This window comes from Ruditapes philippinarum, unplaced genomic scaffold, assembly GCF_026571515.1.
Source record: "Ruditapes philippinarum isolate M1 unplaced genomic scaffold, ASM2657151v2 ctg465_1_1_1_1, whole genome shotgun sequence".
In the NCBI taxonomy this organism is placed as follows: domain Eukaryota; kingdom Metazoa; phylum Mollusca; class Bivalvia; order Venerida; family Veneridae; genus Ruditapes; species Ruditapes philippinarum.
The window spans coordinates 176,192-194,272 of NW_026867068.1; the positions used below are offsets into that span (position 1 = coordinate 176,192).

Consider the following 18,081-nt stretch of genomic DNA (forward strand, 5'->3'; position numbering starts at 1 on the left):
TCGTAGCAACCAGTGACTATAGTAGGTATTCATTTTCCATAGTAATCTTTGACTCTTCTTATCAACCAGTGACTATCCATTACAATCATTCAATACCGATAGCAACCATTGATTCCCTTAGCACTCAGTGACTATCCATATCAACTAGTGACTTCCAAATAAACCAATGAATAAGTTAGCAACCATTTACTTCCAAAGCCACAAGTGAGTGACTTTTATAGCAACCATTGAACGTTTAAGGCAACCAGTGATTTTCATAGTAAGAATTGACTACCTTAGCAACCAGTGACTTCCATACCATTTACTTTTATAACAACCATTTCTTCATACCCATTATTTCATTGATTTGCATGGTAACAAGTTACTTCTTTACCAATCAATGACCTCCATCGCAACCATTTATTTTCATAACAACGATATTTTTGGGTATTTCGTATCAAAATTGTATACAAAATGATGAGAAAACTATTCTACGTGGCATGACATTTTTTTAATATACACGGAAAATATAACAAAATATGTTAACCCTTTTATCGTTTTGTTTTGATCGAGGCCTCTACAAAGGGATTGTAGAGGGCTTCACCAAAATCCGAAAGAGCTACCGTTATGTAGGGATGTGAAAAGTTTGAATACATCTCCTTTTCATTAATGAATTATCAGTTCACAAAAGATTGGTTAAAATATTTTACCGTGATCGTCTTAAATTATCAAATTTTAACAAGCGTCATAAATCAGACGAATTTCTCGGTTTTATTCTGTATCAATCATGTTTAAACTAGTTTATTCTAGTCACGAACAAATTGCAACACTAAACATTTTTCGGGTCCGAGTTCATGATTCATGTGGCAATAAAAATTTATTTTCATTATCGTACATGTGGCTCTTGATTGTGACACGTACATACCTTTATCTGTAACACGTGGTACACGAGTGTACCTATATCTGTTACATATTTGTGCACACATCTGTTACACATGTGTTCTTATATATGATAAACGTGCGTTCTTCTATCTGTTACACGTGTGTACTTAAATATGTTACACGCATGAACAAAAAAATATGTTATGGGTATGTACATATATGTAACGCATGGTTACTTATATATGGAACTTTTGAACATAGATAAGCTACACCCGTGTACTTATATAAGTTCCACGTATGTTCTTAAATCTGTTACACGCGTGTTAAGATTACACGTTACAGGTACTTATATATGTTACACGTGTGTACTTATTGATGTTTACACGTTGGTAAATACATCTTATAAACGTGTTATCTGGTATACGCGTTCAACTATACATGCATCACACTTAGGCGTATATTTATATTTATTAACTTTATAGAAAAAATCATTCATTTTGTGAAACCGCTACATCAAATTCTCGGAATGTATATGCGGTTACTTTTTGCTTACAGACAATCGTTTTACACTTAAAATTTTAACAATTTGTGGCCACATATAAATATGCGGCATTTGATGTGGAATAAATGTTTTCTTTCATATAACTGATTGCAATGATATAAGAATTAACCAACACCCAATCACAAAAAATTGTATGTAAATATTCATCAACATTAACCTGAGAAGGTCGAAGTAAACTATTGTTTAAAATGATTATTTTATTCACATCAAAGACATAATAATAATTTAATGCAAGTAAACAAAAAGATTTCGCAAGATAACACTTAAATTACGTCATTTGCTGCGCGAGACGAGCAGACAATCACCATGGAGTATATATGTGATAAGGCATGATGTCAAAATCTTTATTGTATTTTTAATCTACTAATTACTTTATAAAAATCATTTGTTTCGGTTTTCTAATTGAGTACAGTAGGAATTATTATAAAGGTATTGTTTCATACATTATTGCAGCGTTTTATCTAAAAATAAAGAATATATATTTTAATTACTCTTACTTACAACTCTATATGAAAATATTGCAAATTTATAAATAAATGCTAAAATTGTCAAAACATGCAAACGAATTAATGGCATGGGATCAAACATATTTTTGGAGGAAAATTTATCAGCAGCTTATTTAATATTTCATAAATGCACTATAATAATGCACAATTTAATTTTGAAATAGGCAAAACTGAAATTTTCTTCATGAAAAATTGCAAACAAAGGCAAAAGGAATGGCAAAAGCAAACAGTAGTACGTTTGTTGTAGAAAGCAAAGCATCTAATTGTAAAAAGGCAAAACTGAATTTTATTCAAGGCACACAATAGCAAAAAAGAATTGCAAAGTCAAAAAGTAGTGCGTTTATTGTAGCAAGCAAAGCATATAATATGAAGTAACATTTCATTTTTAAGTGACGCAAAATGTTTTAAATTGTCATAATGAAAACTATACATTATCATTCGTTTCCACACAAAACCTAGCTGAAATACACTATGACCTGTGTCCGAACCAGTGATAGTAATAATGGTGATATAGTAAAAGATCAACAAATATAGGTACAGTGCTGTGATATTCGCAAACTTATGATATAAGATTCGTCCTATAAGGTTGAATAAAACTTCCAGAAAAAAAATCAAACTCTTCAGCATGTATCAAACACTTCAGCATATTTCTTACTCCATGAGGAGTCTCTTACTTCGCTTTTTGCAATCCTTCAGACATGGGCCGAAATAGATTTTTAGGTATGACCCTAATAATGGGGACTATGACGAACTGAAAAATTGACAACATAGGTCAGTTATATGCCCTAAACGACACCTGTATGCAACATTTAAACAAAATTTACCACACTGTTCACTTGTCTGAACTAAAGCTTAGGTTTTAGAACTGCTTTTTTCAGAAATCAGGAAACTCTAAATAATTTTTAATATCATCCTCATAAATAATGTTTCCTTTTGATCATTGGTAAGAAACAAATTATAGCATTCATATAACTGAACAAATTACACAAGCAAAATAATTTGAAACATGTATAATTTAGATTTTGCCCTACCCCAACAATTTTCATAACTTGTTTGACCATTTTCCTACTAATAGAGCCTAGTTATCCAAAGTTAACCAAAATGAGGGTTCTGTTTTCAAAGTTTGCTTAAATTTTCTCAAAAATATATTTATTTTGTTCGATCTTGTCAAATATGAGATACTTTTAACGTGTAGTTTTGATTTTATTAGACTTTGAACATGACAGAGGTAGCACATTTATTAATAACCCTAGCAATATTTAGCAAAACCTACCTAAAATTATTATAGAGTGAGCAAAATTATACACTTGTTTTCTTTTTTAATTAATATTTTTTTCAATTTTTTTTTTACCCCTTTGGGCTTTGAACCAACGGCCCTCAGTGTCAGTATTGACAGTTATTTTAGCCTATTCAGTACTCTTCAACGCGGAGTTAATGCATTTTTTAAGGTCGTGGACTTTAAACTACAAGGATGTCCGAGCCAAGCAAGCGTCGTTTGATCCTACATGTGAGAAATGTACCCAAGTTACCTACTGAACGTCGGTGGTTCTACTCAAGTGCCCGTTTGTGCCTTAAATAATATATAGAGGAGCACCTGAGGTCTTCCATACATCTGCAGTAAAAAGCCGCAAAATCCAAACAAAATAAGTAAGATATTGATTAAGGTAGTACACCCCTAATGCACTATCTCCACTTTGAAGAGTATTCAAATAGGCTACAATCACTGTAAAGTTTATTGAAACTGAGGGGCGTGGGTTCAAACCCCAAGGGGCAACCTTTTTTTATTCCTTTTTTTCTTTTTAACATTTTTTTATTAATCTCTCAAGTCCCTAATGGAAGAAAAAAGTGTTTCATTTTAATTATATGATATTTGTAGGTATTTATTTACTAAAAAATGCCAAATTTAATAGCAAATATGATACTAGATATTTTCAAAGTTTAATAAAATAAAAACTACACGGTAAAAGTTTTTTATATTTTGCAAGACCAACCAAGGTACATTTAAAAAAATTTAGGCAAAATTTGAAAACAGCCCCTCATTGTGGGAAATTTTAGGGATATTTTAAATAAGGCTTTTACACAGGGAAATGGTCAAATAAGTGTTAAAAGTGGGTGGGGTAGGGTTACATTTTTAAACATATTAAAAACATTTCGTTTAAAAACAATCATTTTGCTTGTTTAATTTGTTACCTAAATGTCATTATGTGTTTCTTAACATTGAGCAAAAGGAAAACATTTTTAATAATGATGATATATAGATTATTAAGAGTTTCCACATTTCTGAAAAAAAGCCCTTATAATGGCAAAGTTTTAGTTCAGAAAAATGTCCATAACTCATAAACCACACGGTAAATTTCGTTTAAATTTTGCATACAGGTGACATTTAACGCATATTACTGTCCTATGTTGTCAATTTTACAGTTCCTTATAGTGCCCATTAGGGGTGTACTACCTTCTTATGCTATATGCTTTGTGATTGATATTGTTACTGTGTGTATACCACACTTGCAAATAATTATATATGTATATAATTATGCAAATAAAACAATTTTCAAACATCGAAGAATGTGTAAAATGTGTACTGCAAATATTTGTGCACATTATATTTAATCAATAAATTATATACATGTATTGGAAAATTTGACTGAAAATAAATTTTTAATTACCTCCCTTTATTAACATGAAATGTTAAATTCGGTAATATCTTTATAAATAATGCTTATTTGAACTTACAATATTAACACATCTTAATTTGAGCATCACATTTTTGAAATAAAAGTATGAAAAAAATGTGTTACAGGATTTTTAAATGTATTACCTTTACGGAAATAAAGTTCACTATTTGGTATTACCGTATTTGGAATTAGTTAACTTTAATCGGAAGAGATAAGATACCTTTGCCTGAAACTATGGATTCCACAGAGGGATTTTGACAGGCAAAGACTTGAAATATTTTTTTCGAGATTTTTTTTGTATTATTTGCTGCAAGTCTATGTCAATCGCTCACTACGTTTTTTTTTTTTTCAGAAAAATATCTTGCACAATGACCTTTTTTTACAAGATAGGGCAGTTAGATGTTCCGGTGTTCAACTACAACCGTGCATTGTTTTATCATTTCTTTTGACTTGACATAAGAATATTTCAATTTCCTTTGTAGCTAAAGTGTTTAAAGAGGAGCGATAGCTTGTTGCCGAATTATTGTAAAACAAACACTTTAGTTAAATGCAGTTATTAGTCACAATGTTTTTTTCTGCATCTATTATATAAACAGTTGTTGAATATTTTCTCTTCCTCTTGTGTATTTGGTTGTCGTAATGAAGATCTTTTATGTTTTTATTTAAATAATTGCAGCAATTAAGTCTATTAGCACGATTTAAAATTAAGCAATGATGACAAGGGATGTAAAGGGGGGGAATGATGGGTAAGAAACAAGGAGAGAGAAGTAACAGATACTGTGTAAGTTAGAGGATAATATATAAACAATGAGAAAAGTGTAAGTAACCGGGACAGGGTAGTAAACGAGAAATAATATAAATACGTAACGAGAACAAGTAAAATCGAAGTCAGGTCAAGTTACAAGGATTTAATAAAATTGCAAGTAACGAAGATAGTATTAGTGGCGATTATAGTGTAAGGAAGGGGGATGTTATAAGTAGCTAGGACAAAGTAAGGAAGTAGGATAGTGTAAGTAAGTACATCAGAATAAGGGGAAAATATATTGTAAGTAACGAGCACATGGTGAATTATTAAGATAACATTAGTAACAATGACAGGCTAAGTAACAAGGACAGGGTAACATAAGAGGATAGGGAGGATAGTGAAATTAACAAGGACAGGGTAACGTCTGAGGATAGTGTATGTAACAAGGAAAAGGTAACGTAAAAGGATAGTGTAAGCAACACTGACAGTGTAACCTAAGAGGATAGTGTAAGTAACAAGGTCCAGGCTAACGTAAAGGATTATGTAAGCAACGAGGATAGGGTAACGTTAGAGAATAGTTTAAGTAACAAGGACAGGGTAACGTAAGAGGATAGTGTAAGCAACAAGGACAGTATAACGTCTGAGAATAGAGTAAGTAACGAGGTCCAGGGTAACGTGAGTGGATAGTGTAAGCAACAAGGACAGGGTAGTGTAATAGGATAACTTAAGTAAGGAGGATAGGGTAACGTTGAAGTATAATGTAAGCAACAAGGGCAGGGTAACGTAAGAGGATAATTTAAGTAAGGAGGATAGGGTAACGTTAAAGTATAGTGTAAGCATCAGGAACAGGGTAATGTAAGAGGATTGTGAAAGTAACAAGGACAGGCTAGCGTCTGAGGATAGTGTAAGTAACAAGGACCAGGCTAACGTAAGAGGATAGTGTAAGTAAGGAGGACATGGTAACGTTAGAAGATAGTGTAAATAACAAGGACAGGGTAATATAAGAGAATAGTGTAAGAAAGAACAGGGTTACGTAAGATGATATTGTAAGTAATGAGAACATGGTAAGATACGATGATAATGTAGTAACAAGGACAGGGTTAGGAATAGTATAAGTATTAGGAATATTAGGAACGTGTAAGGAACGAGGATATAAAATACAACTGGACTATGCATGAAACGAGGAAAGTGTATGAACTTGGAAATGATCATGTAATAGTTAAGCGTGAGCAACGACGACATAATAATAATGAGGTAAGGGTAAAGTATACTGAAAGTTTTAGTAACGTGGACAAGATAAAGTATATGGATAGTGTTAGTAACGAGGACAGGATTTGGTATACGGATAGTGTTAGTTACGTGGACAGGGTAAAGCATACTGATCGTGTTAGTAACGAGGACACGATAAGGTATATGGATAGTGTTAGTAACGTGGACAGGGTAAGGTAAACGTATAGTGTTAGTAACGAAGACATGACAAGGTGTACGGATAGTGTTAGTTAAGAGGACAGGATAAGGTATACGGACACTGTTAATAACGAGGACAGGGTAAGGTACTAGAATAGTGTTTAAGTAACGAGGACAGGATAAGGTAAACGGATATTGTTAGTAACAAGGAAAGGATAAAGTTTAAGGAAAGTGTTAGTAACGAGGACAGGGTAATGTATACGGATGGTGTTAGTCACGAGGACAGGATAAGGTATACGGATAGTGTTAGTAACGAGGACAGGGTAAAGTATACTGATAGTGTTAGTAAGTAGGACAGGGTTAAGTATACTGAGAGTTTTAGTAACGTGGAGAGGGTAAGGTTTACGGATAGTGTTAGTAACGAGGATAGGATTTGGTATACGGATAGTGTTAGTTACGTGGAAAGGGTAAGGTATACTGATCGTGTTAGTAACGAGGACATGATTAGGTATATGGATAGTGTTAGTAACGTGGACAGGATAAGGTAAACGTATAGTGTTAGTAACGAAGACATGATAAGTGTACGGATAGTGTTAGTTTAGAGGACAGGATAAGGTATACGGATACTGTTAATAACGAGGACAGGGTAAGGTACTAGAATAGTGTTTAAGTAACGAGGACAGGATAAGGTATACGGATATTGTTTGTAACAAGGAAAGGATAAAGTTTAAGGATAGTGTTAGTAACGAGGACAGGGTAATGTATACGGAGGGTGTTAGTCACGAGGACAGGATAAGGTATACGGATAATTTTAGTAACGAGGACATGATAAGGAATACGGGTAGTGTAAGAAATGAGGATGGAATAAGGTAAACGGATAGTGTTACTAACGAGGATAGGGTAAGGTATACGGATAGTGTTAGTAACGAGGACAGGATAAGGAATACGGAGTGTTAGTAACGAGGACAGGATAAGGTATTAAAATAGTGTTTTAGTAACAAGGACAGGATGAGGTATACGGAGAGTGTTAGTAACGAGGCCAGTAAAAGGTGTACGGATAGCGTTAGTAACGAGGACAGGATAAGAAATACGGATAGTGTTAGTAGCGAGGACAGTAGCAGGTGTACGGATAGTGTTAGTAACGAGGACAGGGTAAGGTATATGGATAGTGTTAGTAACGAGGTCAGGGTAAGGTATGAGTAGTGCGTCATTTATATGAAGAGGGTATGATATGAAGGTATTGTAAGTAGTGAGGACATGGTAATGGACAAGGACTGTGTATGTAATGAGGACAGAGTAAAATACGAGGATAATGGAATAAAACAAGGACAGGGGAAGGTATTATTTTTATTGTAAAAAGTGTTGAGAACGTAGATATTTTAAGTAATGAAGACTGGGTAAGATATGAAAATTATGCAAGTTATAGGCAGTGATGATTATTCTTTGTTTAGAACATGTTTTTGATTGTTTCTTTTTGTTGTTGTTTTTTTTTTGTCCGTTGCATACATTCTGACTAGAATTCATAGTTCTATCTACAACTCCTTTGCATAATGCGCATCAAAACTTTATTTTCTTTTTCAATTCCAGATTTAAAGTAACAGAATGGCAGGCATTGTGATTTTAGTCGGACTGGTGATCACTCTCCCAATATTAAAAGCCGGACTTATGATGGACCCAGGTATATATATCAAAGGGCTGCAATCTAAATCGTACTGTATATCTGTATGTATTTTCCTGTATAGGTTTTTTTTATTAAATTTTTATTATCCAGTTCGTACAAACAAATACATTTCATACATTATACAAATTTACAAACATATTACAAATTTTTTATTTGCAAGAATAAACAATGGTTATATCAGAAAAAAAACTTTAATAAAGACTAAGTAAATTTAAACTGATTTAACATGATTGTAAAAATGGAAAAGTAATCTAGAGCATGATATATGTAATTTTAATTACTTATAGTTATGTTTTCATTAATAAAAAAGAAGCGTTTCATAGTAAGCGTGTAAATAATATTTATTAGACTCCAGTCAGTCGCATATGTTTATGATGTGAATATGCTCCACTTGTTGTTATGGACATCGACCTTATTTTTCATTTCAACAATGAGTCTTTCTAAACTAAGTTTATATATAAGATAATTTAAAAATTCACTGAAGTTTGGTACGGTTTTCTGGTATTTATTTTTAAATATAAAATATTTACCTATGAGTAAAATATAGTTAATGCAGTTTGATTTCATATTATTTTGAATATTCACATTACACAAACTGACAGTTTCGTATGATACCAAAGTTTTGTCTGTAGAATATTTTGTTTTTAAAAAAAAATCCTGATTTAACACCAAAATGGTTGATTTTTGAGCATTCCCAATATAAATGTACATTAGATTCTGGTGCAGAGTTGCAAAAATCACATAACATTGACTCCACCATATTATATTTAAAGATCCTGTAACACATTATTTTTATGGTTTTATATACAAATTATGATGCTCAAATTAAGATTTATCGATGTTGTAAGTTTCAAAAAACATTAATTATAAAGATATTACCGAATTTAATATTTCCTGTAAATAAAGGGAGGTAATTAGAATTTAGTTTTCTATAAATTCTAAGTCAATTTTTCCAATAAGAAATGAATGCATATAATTTAATGATTACCTTAAATATGTACAAATATTTGCAATATATATTTTACATATTCTTCCATGTTTGAAAATTGACATATTTGCATAATTACATACATATATAATTCAATGAAGAGTGGTATGCAATCTCAATTACAAAACATACAGGATCTTTAAAGAGTTTTTCATTGTTTGGCAAAATACGCATAAGATATTTATACTGAAAACTTAGAAGTTTGGTATCAATCGTTATGTTTATTATTTGATGGAATATATTTTTCAATTCAAAGTTGCCTGAGAGTTCAGCTTCCCATTTGTTTTCTTGATGATTGTTTGTTGTTGTTTTCTTTTGAATAAGCATAGTATAAATAAATCGGAAGGTTTTAATTTGCGGTTTTAATTTATCAATTAAGTAGTTATTAGCTTTGTATTGTATCCCTTCAGATTTTAGTTTTATTTTTCCATTCTGTTGGTATGCATTTTATGAGTTGATGATAGTTTAAAAAGTTTGATTTGGCTATGCCATAAAGGTTTTGGATTTCGTTAAAGCTATAAAATTGTTTTTTCCTATAATCGTATATATGTTCGATAAAAATTACGCCCTTTTCCATCCATTCACAGAAAACAAATGGTTTGTTACTTAGTTTTATATTCGTATAAGTTTTTTTTATATACTATAAGTCATCTTACAGGGCACCGAGATGAAGTGACTGCGTTTAGATTTTTACTATAACAGTTTGAGTGTGATATATACGGAGTTCTGCATGACTGGAGATGCATCAAAAATCATTTATGTTCATTTTTTATGATAGCCTCACTTCATCCTTGCATATCGTGGCTACTTTCTTTTAAAAGACACTTAAAAAATAGATAGTCCTCGACTGGGATTTGAACCCCAAGCCTCTCACACCCTAAACGAGCATTACCCCTGCACCACGGGTAAGTTATATGAAGAAAGCCTGAATAAAATCAAATAATTCTAAATTTAGAATTTCCATTTCGGGTTTGTAATCTTTATTAATTTTCACGATAAACCTGTTGTTTAACACTGATTTAAATAATTTAGCAAAAATCTTCTCTCGCCAAAACAGTCCGACATGTATATATTCCACTACTCGACAGTCAGATTTATTTGTGTATTACGCTCTAAAGTATTTGGTAATTGACATTGCTAAAATGGCATTTTTATTGATTAAAACCCGCGTAATTTGTGATTGTGCATTTATTGACAATTCTATAAGCCAACACTACTTTTAAAATTTGAATGCGTTGTAATTTCTTGGATACTTGTAACAAAATAAAAACATTTCTTTCTTTTACATCGCTAGTTTTAAGCTGCTTTGAGAACTACTTGTTGTTAGGTTTGTCGTGAAATTCTATGCCAAAGATTGAATTATTTCTTTATTCACTGCAGTGGTTTAAAGCAATACTTATATAATATAAAATATGCCTATATTTAATTTCTGTTGATATCATGTGCAAAGTCAAATTATCTTCATGAATTAATATATGATCTTTGTTATGATTTAAGGCAGTGGGCCTACTATACTTGATGAACTAATGACTGGTGGCTCAAATGTCACGGGTCCACCTATGACAAACTTCACTACTCGAGCAGAAACCGGAACAGTGCCCGGAGTCACCTTCCCTAGAGAAGGGGGAGGGGGATTTACATTTGAAAACCGTAGTACAGGAATGATTACAGATCCAGTTGGTTTTGGCCGTCGTGACCGCAATGATACAGGTATATAATATCTCTGCGATATGTCTTTACAGCATATTTTTAATTATGTTTTCTTCATTTTTGGGAGACATATTGGTTTTGCCTTCGCCATCTGTCCGTCTGTCTGTCTGTCTGTCCGTCCGTCCGTCCGTCTGTCCGTCCGCATTCAGCGTGTTCGGCTTTCACAGGTCAGAGTGCTGGCCGGATTCCAATGGAACTTCACAGGAGTGATCAGTACCATCCCTATTTGTGCATATCGCCAGCATGTTCCGCTTGGCTGCACAAGATGGTCACCAGAGCTATGAATAGAAAAATCTTGTCCAGATTTCACAGGTCTAACAGTTACTGCTCGCGGGATTTCAATGAAACTTCATAGGAGTGATCATGACCATTCTACTTTGCTGCAAAAATTGCCACCAGAGCTATAAATATAAAGATCTTGTCCGGCTTTCACAGGTCAAACTGCTGGCCGGCTTTCAATATAACTTCACAGGAGTGATCAGTACCATCCCTAGTTGTGCATGTCGCCGTCATGTTCCACTTGGCTGCACAAATCGGCCACCAGAGCTATAATAGAAAAATCTTGTATGGCTTTCACAGGTCAAACTGCTGTTGGGATTTCAATGAAACTTAATAAAAGTGATTAGTCCCATCCCTTCTCGTGCACGTTCCGCTCCGCTGCACAAAATGGCCACCAGAGCTATTAGTAGAAAAATCTTGTCCGTTTTTCACAGGTTGAACTTCATGTGGAATTTCATTGAAACTACACAGGAATGATCAGTACCATCCCTAGATGTGCATATGGCCGGCAAGTTCTGCTTCACTTTACAAAATGGTCACCAGAGCTATCAATGAATAAATCTTGTCCGGCTTTCACATGTCTAACTGCTGTTTGGATGGCAATGAAACTCCATATCAGTGGTCAATACCATCCTTTGCACAAAATGGCCGTTAAAGCTATAAATAGAAAAATCTCGTCCGACTTTTACAAGATGAACTGCTGTTGGGATTTCAATGAAACTACACAGGAGTGATCAGTAACATCCCAAGAGATGCATATGGCCGGCATGCTCAACTTTACTTTACAAAATGGCCATCAGAGCTATAAATAGAAAAATCATGTCCGGATTCCACAGGTCAAACTGCTGGCCGGATATCAATTAAACTTATAATAAGCCATGTATTATATGTACGTATTGATTTTGTTAAAGAGAGGACTACCATTAGCTATTGTAGCTCTCGGTACAATTCCTTTCAGCTTAAATTGTAAAGTATTAACATGTGTATATATACCTTGAATAAAAATATGTTTAAACTAATACAAACGTATATGATCTTTGAACTGATTTAAGGCAGTATACTTGATGCAATAATGACTGGTGGGTCAAATGTCACGAGTTCACCTATGACAAACATCACTACTCAAGCAATGACAAACTTCACTACTCAAGCAATGACAGATTTCACTACTCAAGCAATGACAGATTTCACTGGTCGGGCAGAAACTGGAAGAGTGACCGGAGTCACCATCCCTAAGAAAAGGGGAAGGGGATTTAGATTTGAAGACCGTGGTACAGGAATGGTTGACCGTGGTACAGGAAAAATTGTCCGCGGTACGGGAATGGTTGACCGTGGTACAGGAAAAATTAACCGCGGTACAGGAATGGTTGACCGTGGTACAGGAAAAATTGACCGCGGTACCGGAATGGTGGACCGTGGTACAGGAAAAATTGACCGCGGTACGGGAATGGTTGACCGTGGTATAGGAATGGTTGCCGGTGATATGGGCACAGGTCCAGTTAGTTTCGGCCGTCGTGACCGCAATGGTACAGGTACAGTATCCCTACAATACATGTCTTTATAGAATAGTTCGACTTCGACATTATCCATGTATCATAGATATTTCCGTTAAAAAACACGTTCATTTTTTTTAACATTTCGAACAATTAAAATCATGTTAAATTCGTAAATGCCACTCATTGCATTATAATTGTCATGATGTGTTATATATCCTATAATATATTAAAAAAATCATATAGCAAACGAAAACATTTTGATAGATATGACTATTTCGTATATGTCTCTGTAATTACCAATCATTATGATGTTATATTTTGTTAATAGGATAAAGTTAAAACAAGTTTTAATGTTTACTTTATTACAGTTCTGTCTCCTGGTCTAGCGTCTATAGAGCAAAGACGTTTGAATCGACGTAAGTTTCACAACAATAAAACTTTATTTTTAGATTATGGTTAGAATATTCATTAAACATAATTACTTGTATACTGTGCAACCTCCCCTTACGGTCACCTATCGACAACAGCCACCTCCTTACAGCAGCCAGTTTCAATTCCCCATCATAACTTTCATCAACGGCCAACTCTCAACTCCCACCAATAACGACATATTTTTCCTTACAAAATAAATAAATACCATTCCGACGGCCTCCAAACTTTTTGACTGGCTGTGTAATTTAACCGTATTGGATTTTCTCCCACATGTAAGTTATCTTTAATTGTATAATAGTTTGGGGACCTTTCTGTTGAAAATGTGTAAAAGTTAAATCGTATACATATACACGCACAGTGCGTTAACTGGAGTAGAGGTATTGGTTACCCGCACTCCAGAGCATGCCCATTGATTGGTTCATTTTTGCTGGGGTTTACTTATTGTGACAGCAGAAAAAGGGAAAGCGACAGAAATATCATATTCAGATGCTCGTTCATTGGTTACTTTTTTCTGGGGTTTCATATTGTGACAACTGGGAACGGTTTTTTATGTTTGACTATGATACAAAAGAGAAAGAACATCAATACACTCGGCAATCTGAAAAATACTCGGGGGCTATGCCCCCCCCCCCCTCGTACAAATCAGATAGCCTCGTGTTCGATGCTCTTCCTATTACTTAAACCAGTACATATACATCATGCAAGAAAAAAGCCAAACTTCATTCTGTATGTAAAGGATATGGACCTCGTGACATGAAAACTGGTTACATTGTTGAATAAATGTTAAAATGAAATATGAATTAACACTTGTAATATTTTTGTTTGGCTGCTTTGAACAGTTATAAATTCAATCCACATCGTGTTCCTCATAGAATTTTATTTTGGGTAACTTATTCAGATGTATCTCTAAATGTCCCATGTGTTCTACAATTATATAATAGATACTGAACAAGAAATTTCATTCCAGTCCGCATGAATATAAAATCATGAAGGTTTTAAATGATCAAACTTTTTTCGACAGCATCAACATTTTTTAGGTAATGAATACCTATACTACTCAACTTTTGCTAAGCACCATATGTTTGAGTGTGAATATTTTTCGGGATAATTATATTAGCACCGGACGAAAGGTTTTTAATGTTGATTTACTGTTTGAAGGACGACTTTATCCATATAAATGAGTTTTTGTGCTAGAGAAGAGGATGACCCCTTTTATGAAGATTTCATAACATGCAGCGTGTTTTTTAAATTTGTTAAATTGTTTGCTTTTTTGGTTTACAGTTTAAGACTTAATACCGTGTGTGTGACCCGTTACTATCAATGAAAGCTTGGCAGCGCTTTTTTATACTCCTTATTAGGTTTCTGATCGTTCTGACGGGTATGGCTGCCATTCTTGGACCAACATGGCTGCCAAGCTCCTGGGTGGTTCTGAGTTGCAGCTGACGAGCTGAAATAATAACCTGCAGCTCATTCCACATGTGTTCTATTGGATTTATATCAGGTGAGCGAGCTGACCAGTCCATGCGCTCAATAGACTCCCTCTCTAGGTAGTCCTGGACCACCCTGGCCCTATTGGGGCGAGCCTTATCGACCATTAGAATGAACTGATCGCCGACTGCTCCAGAACACTACCTAACCTGGTTGTCTAAGATGTCGTCTATATATCGCTGACCGGTCATTGTGCCTCCAGTTAGCACAGCCATCCCAGCTGATGCCTCCCCACAACATAACTGACCCCCCTCCGCGGTCATACTCAGCAATATTTGCAGTCTCGTCTTCATCAAACTCTAGCACGCCTATCTGTGAAGTCTAGGCAGAATCTGGACTCATCAGTGAACAGAACGTGTCTCCAGTGTTGCATGATCCACCGTGTATGCTTTATGGTCCATTTCAAACGGGTCTGGCGATGTCGACGCGTCAAGGGGATACGAATGCAAGGTCTTCTCGTCCGCATTTCACCTTCATGCAGCGTTCTACGACCGTCTGCGTGGAAACACAAACCCCGGACATTTCGAAGAGAAGATGCTGTCGAAAACCTTGCACGACGTGCCTGAACGACCAAAAACCGGTCCTGAGCTGGTGTTGTAACCCTTTGCCGACCTCCAGCATACCCCTGGCGGGTGTACCGGTATCTCATCCAGGCTCTGGTAAAGACGGTGTGGTGTACACCAAGCGCCGCACCAACCTGGCGGAAGGTGCCCTCCCGCTGCACAATCCCTACAGCCCTCCATAACTCTGTGTCTCTCAAATGCCGCCTAATGTTAGCATCTGCCATATCGAAGTGACAGATGTAAGAAATGTAAGCCGCTGAATTAAAATAAGCCGGTAATGTCGCCGTATAACAAAAGACATGTGATTGTACACCGCATTAAAAACATCAAAATATTGGGTTGCATGCTTTCCATGCTACCTAGATGAGTTGTAACGAATTAGTCAACACGGATTCATGTCAGGGGAATATCTCAAAACATTTCTGAATCAGAATTGTCAAAAATTGGAAAGAAATCTGTAATAAAATATAAAAATTACCTTATGGTGCTTAGCAAAAGCTGATAACCACTTGTAAAGGTCCTGTTTTTCTCAATTTGTTATGTCTTTACAGCCCTACATACTTCAATGGCATACTTCCGTGACAAAAACGTTTCGAGCCAGTTTTGGACTGTCCGACTGTTGGCTGTTGAAGGGAGGTTGCACTGTAGTTAATTATTATAAATTAGATATAATAATAAGGTGTTATAACATGTTTTGTACAGTTTGTAAAGTTTATTTTATAATGTTACGTACGATCAATTTATGAATTATAATTATGATTAATATTTTTGTGTTTAAACTCGAACATTATCTTGTATCTTGATTTTAGTTTGCGCGGAGAAATGTAAGACTGAGCATTGTTACTTGGCCGACGAATTAGACTGTCGTAATTTTATAAATTGTCAGCAGGACACGAGAAGTAGTTATCATGCTACACTACAGCCATGTGCATTCGGGACATATTGGGCAGGACTTCAGTTACAACAGAAAATTACGTGTGATGTACCAACAGAAGTAGTGTGCAATAGAGGTAGTTTATCAATTCAATACTTGTTTGTTTTTTCAGGTTTTGTTATGCCCCCACAAAGTGGGGGCTATTGGTTGCCCTTGGGCCCTCCGTCCGTGCGGCCCCCCCGTCAGTCCCTGTTAGTCCCTCCCGGCCCTAGTCCCCAAAATTTTTGAAAGAACCCCCCTTTTAAAACCCGGGTGGGGATTTGTTTAAAATTCAGGAAAGAACAATTTAAAAGTGTAGATGGTTTGTAAAAGGGGGAATTTTTTTGGAAAAATTTTAAAGAATTTTGGCCCTTTTTTTGATTTTGTTCACTATAATTTCCATATAGAAATTTGGGGAAAAGCAAATCCCTTTTTAAAAGGTTTAAAAGGAGATTTTGCCTTTAAAATTCCAGGGATGAAAACCTTAAATTGGGGGTTTCAAAATGGTTTTGTTTAAAAGGGAAGGAAATTTTTTCCCCGGGGACCAAAATTTTTAAAGAATTATGGCCCCCGGTTTATTTTTTTTCACTATATAATATAGAAAATTTTGGTTTAAAAGCAAATCCTCTTTAAAAGTATGGCAGATTTTTTCCCTTCTTCGGGATGGGAAATTTAAAGTTAAAGTAATTAAGGGAAAAAAAGGGTTTTCGCGGCCCACCAAATTTTAAAAACAATTTTGGCCCTTTTTTTGATTTTTTCAATAATTTTTTAAACCAAAATCAGAAAATTTTTTAATGCAAACTCCCCTTTTTAAAACCCCGGGGGAGATTTTGCTTAAAATTCCAGGGATGAAAAACCTTAATGTTTTAGATGGGAAATAAAAGGAAAGGAAAATTTTTGGGGGGAAAATTTAAAGAAAATTTTGGCCCCCTTTTTTATTTTTTTATATTTTACCATAAAGGAAATTTTTTGAAAGGGAACACCCCTTAAAAACCCGGTGGCAGATTTTTCTTAAATTCCAGGTTTAAAAAACCCTTAAAGTGTAGATGGAAGTAAAGGAAGGAATTTTTCGCGGCGACCAAATTTAACAGAATTATGGCCCTTTGTTGATTTTTTCACTATATACCATATAAATAATTGAACATATAAATTTTACATTTTTAATTTGATTTAACATGTACATAAGGTTACCCGTAGATCATTTTAGGTATATGTACAGAAATGAAACAGTGGAATGAAGATGGAAAAAGTATAATAGGTAATAATGCTTGTAGTGGTAGCTATGCTTGTCTTTGAGATGTGGTTTATTATCCTTCCTCCACTTTTCTATGTATATGGTGCCATTTACACTAATATATCTGTTGGGAATTAATACTTTGATTTATCTTGATTGAATATTTGATTTAATACTTCTTGAATGAGTTGTTGTTACACAGTGAAGGTTTTCCAAATATGCCATTGCTTTTATAATAATGTGAAATTAATTATATGCTGTTTCTAAAGCCCTAACAATTGTAGGGTGTAGCTTTACATGATCAAAGTAATAAACCCAACCATATATTAGTGTAAAGAAACGACGCCTCCCAGGGGTGACACCGGTAACAGGATTGCTTGAATGTAGTATTGTAACCATTGCAGAACTCACTTCCCTCTCTTCACTCACATATTAACCTGCTTTTAGTTTTTGCCATATGTATAATTATTTAGAGAAATGTATTTGGCATTTTTTATTTATTTAGAAAAATGAAGTATCTTCATATATTTTCATACAGCTC

The 18,081-nt window shown here is 34.6% G+C and overlaps 1 protein-coding gene across 1 annotated transcript; it reads left to right on the top strand.

Annotated features, from left to right (window-relative positions):
• The first annotated feature begins 1,696 nt into the window (after positions 1-1,696).
• On the top strand, positions 1,697-16,555 carry LOC132734723 (uncharacterized). Its single transcript, XM_060721565.1, has 6 exons — positions 1,697-1,852; positions 8,344-8,434; positions 10,923-11,135; positions 12,467-12,946; positions 13,279-13,326; positions 16,203-16,555. The coding sequence occupies exons 2-6, from the start codon at positions 8,359-8,361 to the stop codon at positions 16,553-16,555; spliced, it is 1,170 nt and encodes a 389-aa protein (XP_060577548.1). The 5' UTR covers positions 1,697-1,852; positions 8,344-8,358.
• Positions 16,556-18,081: the final 1,526 nt, after the last annotated feature.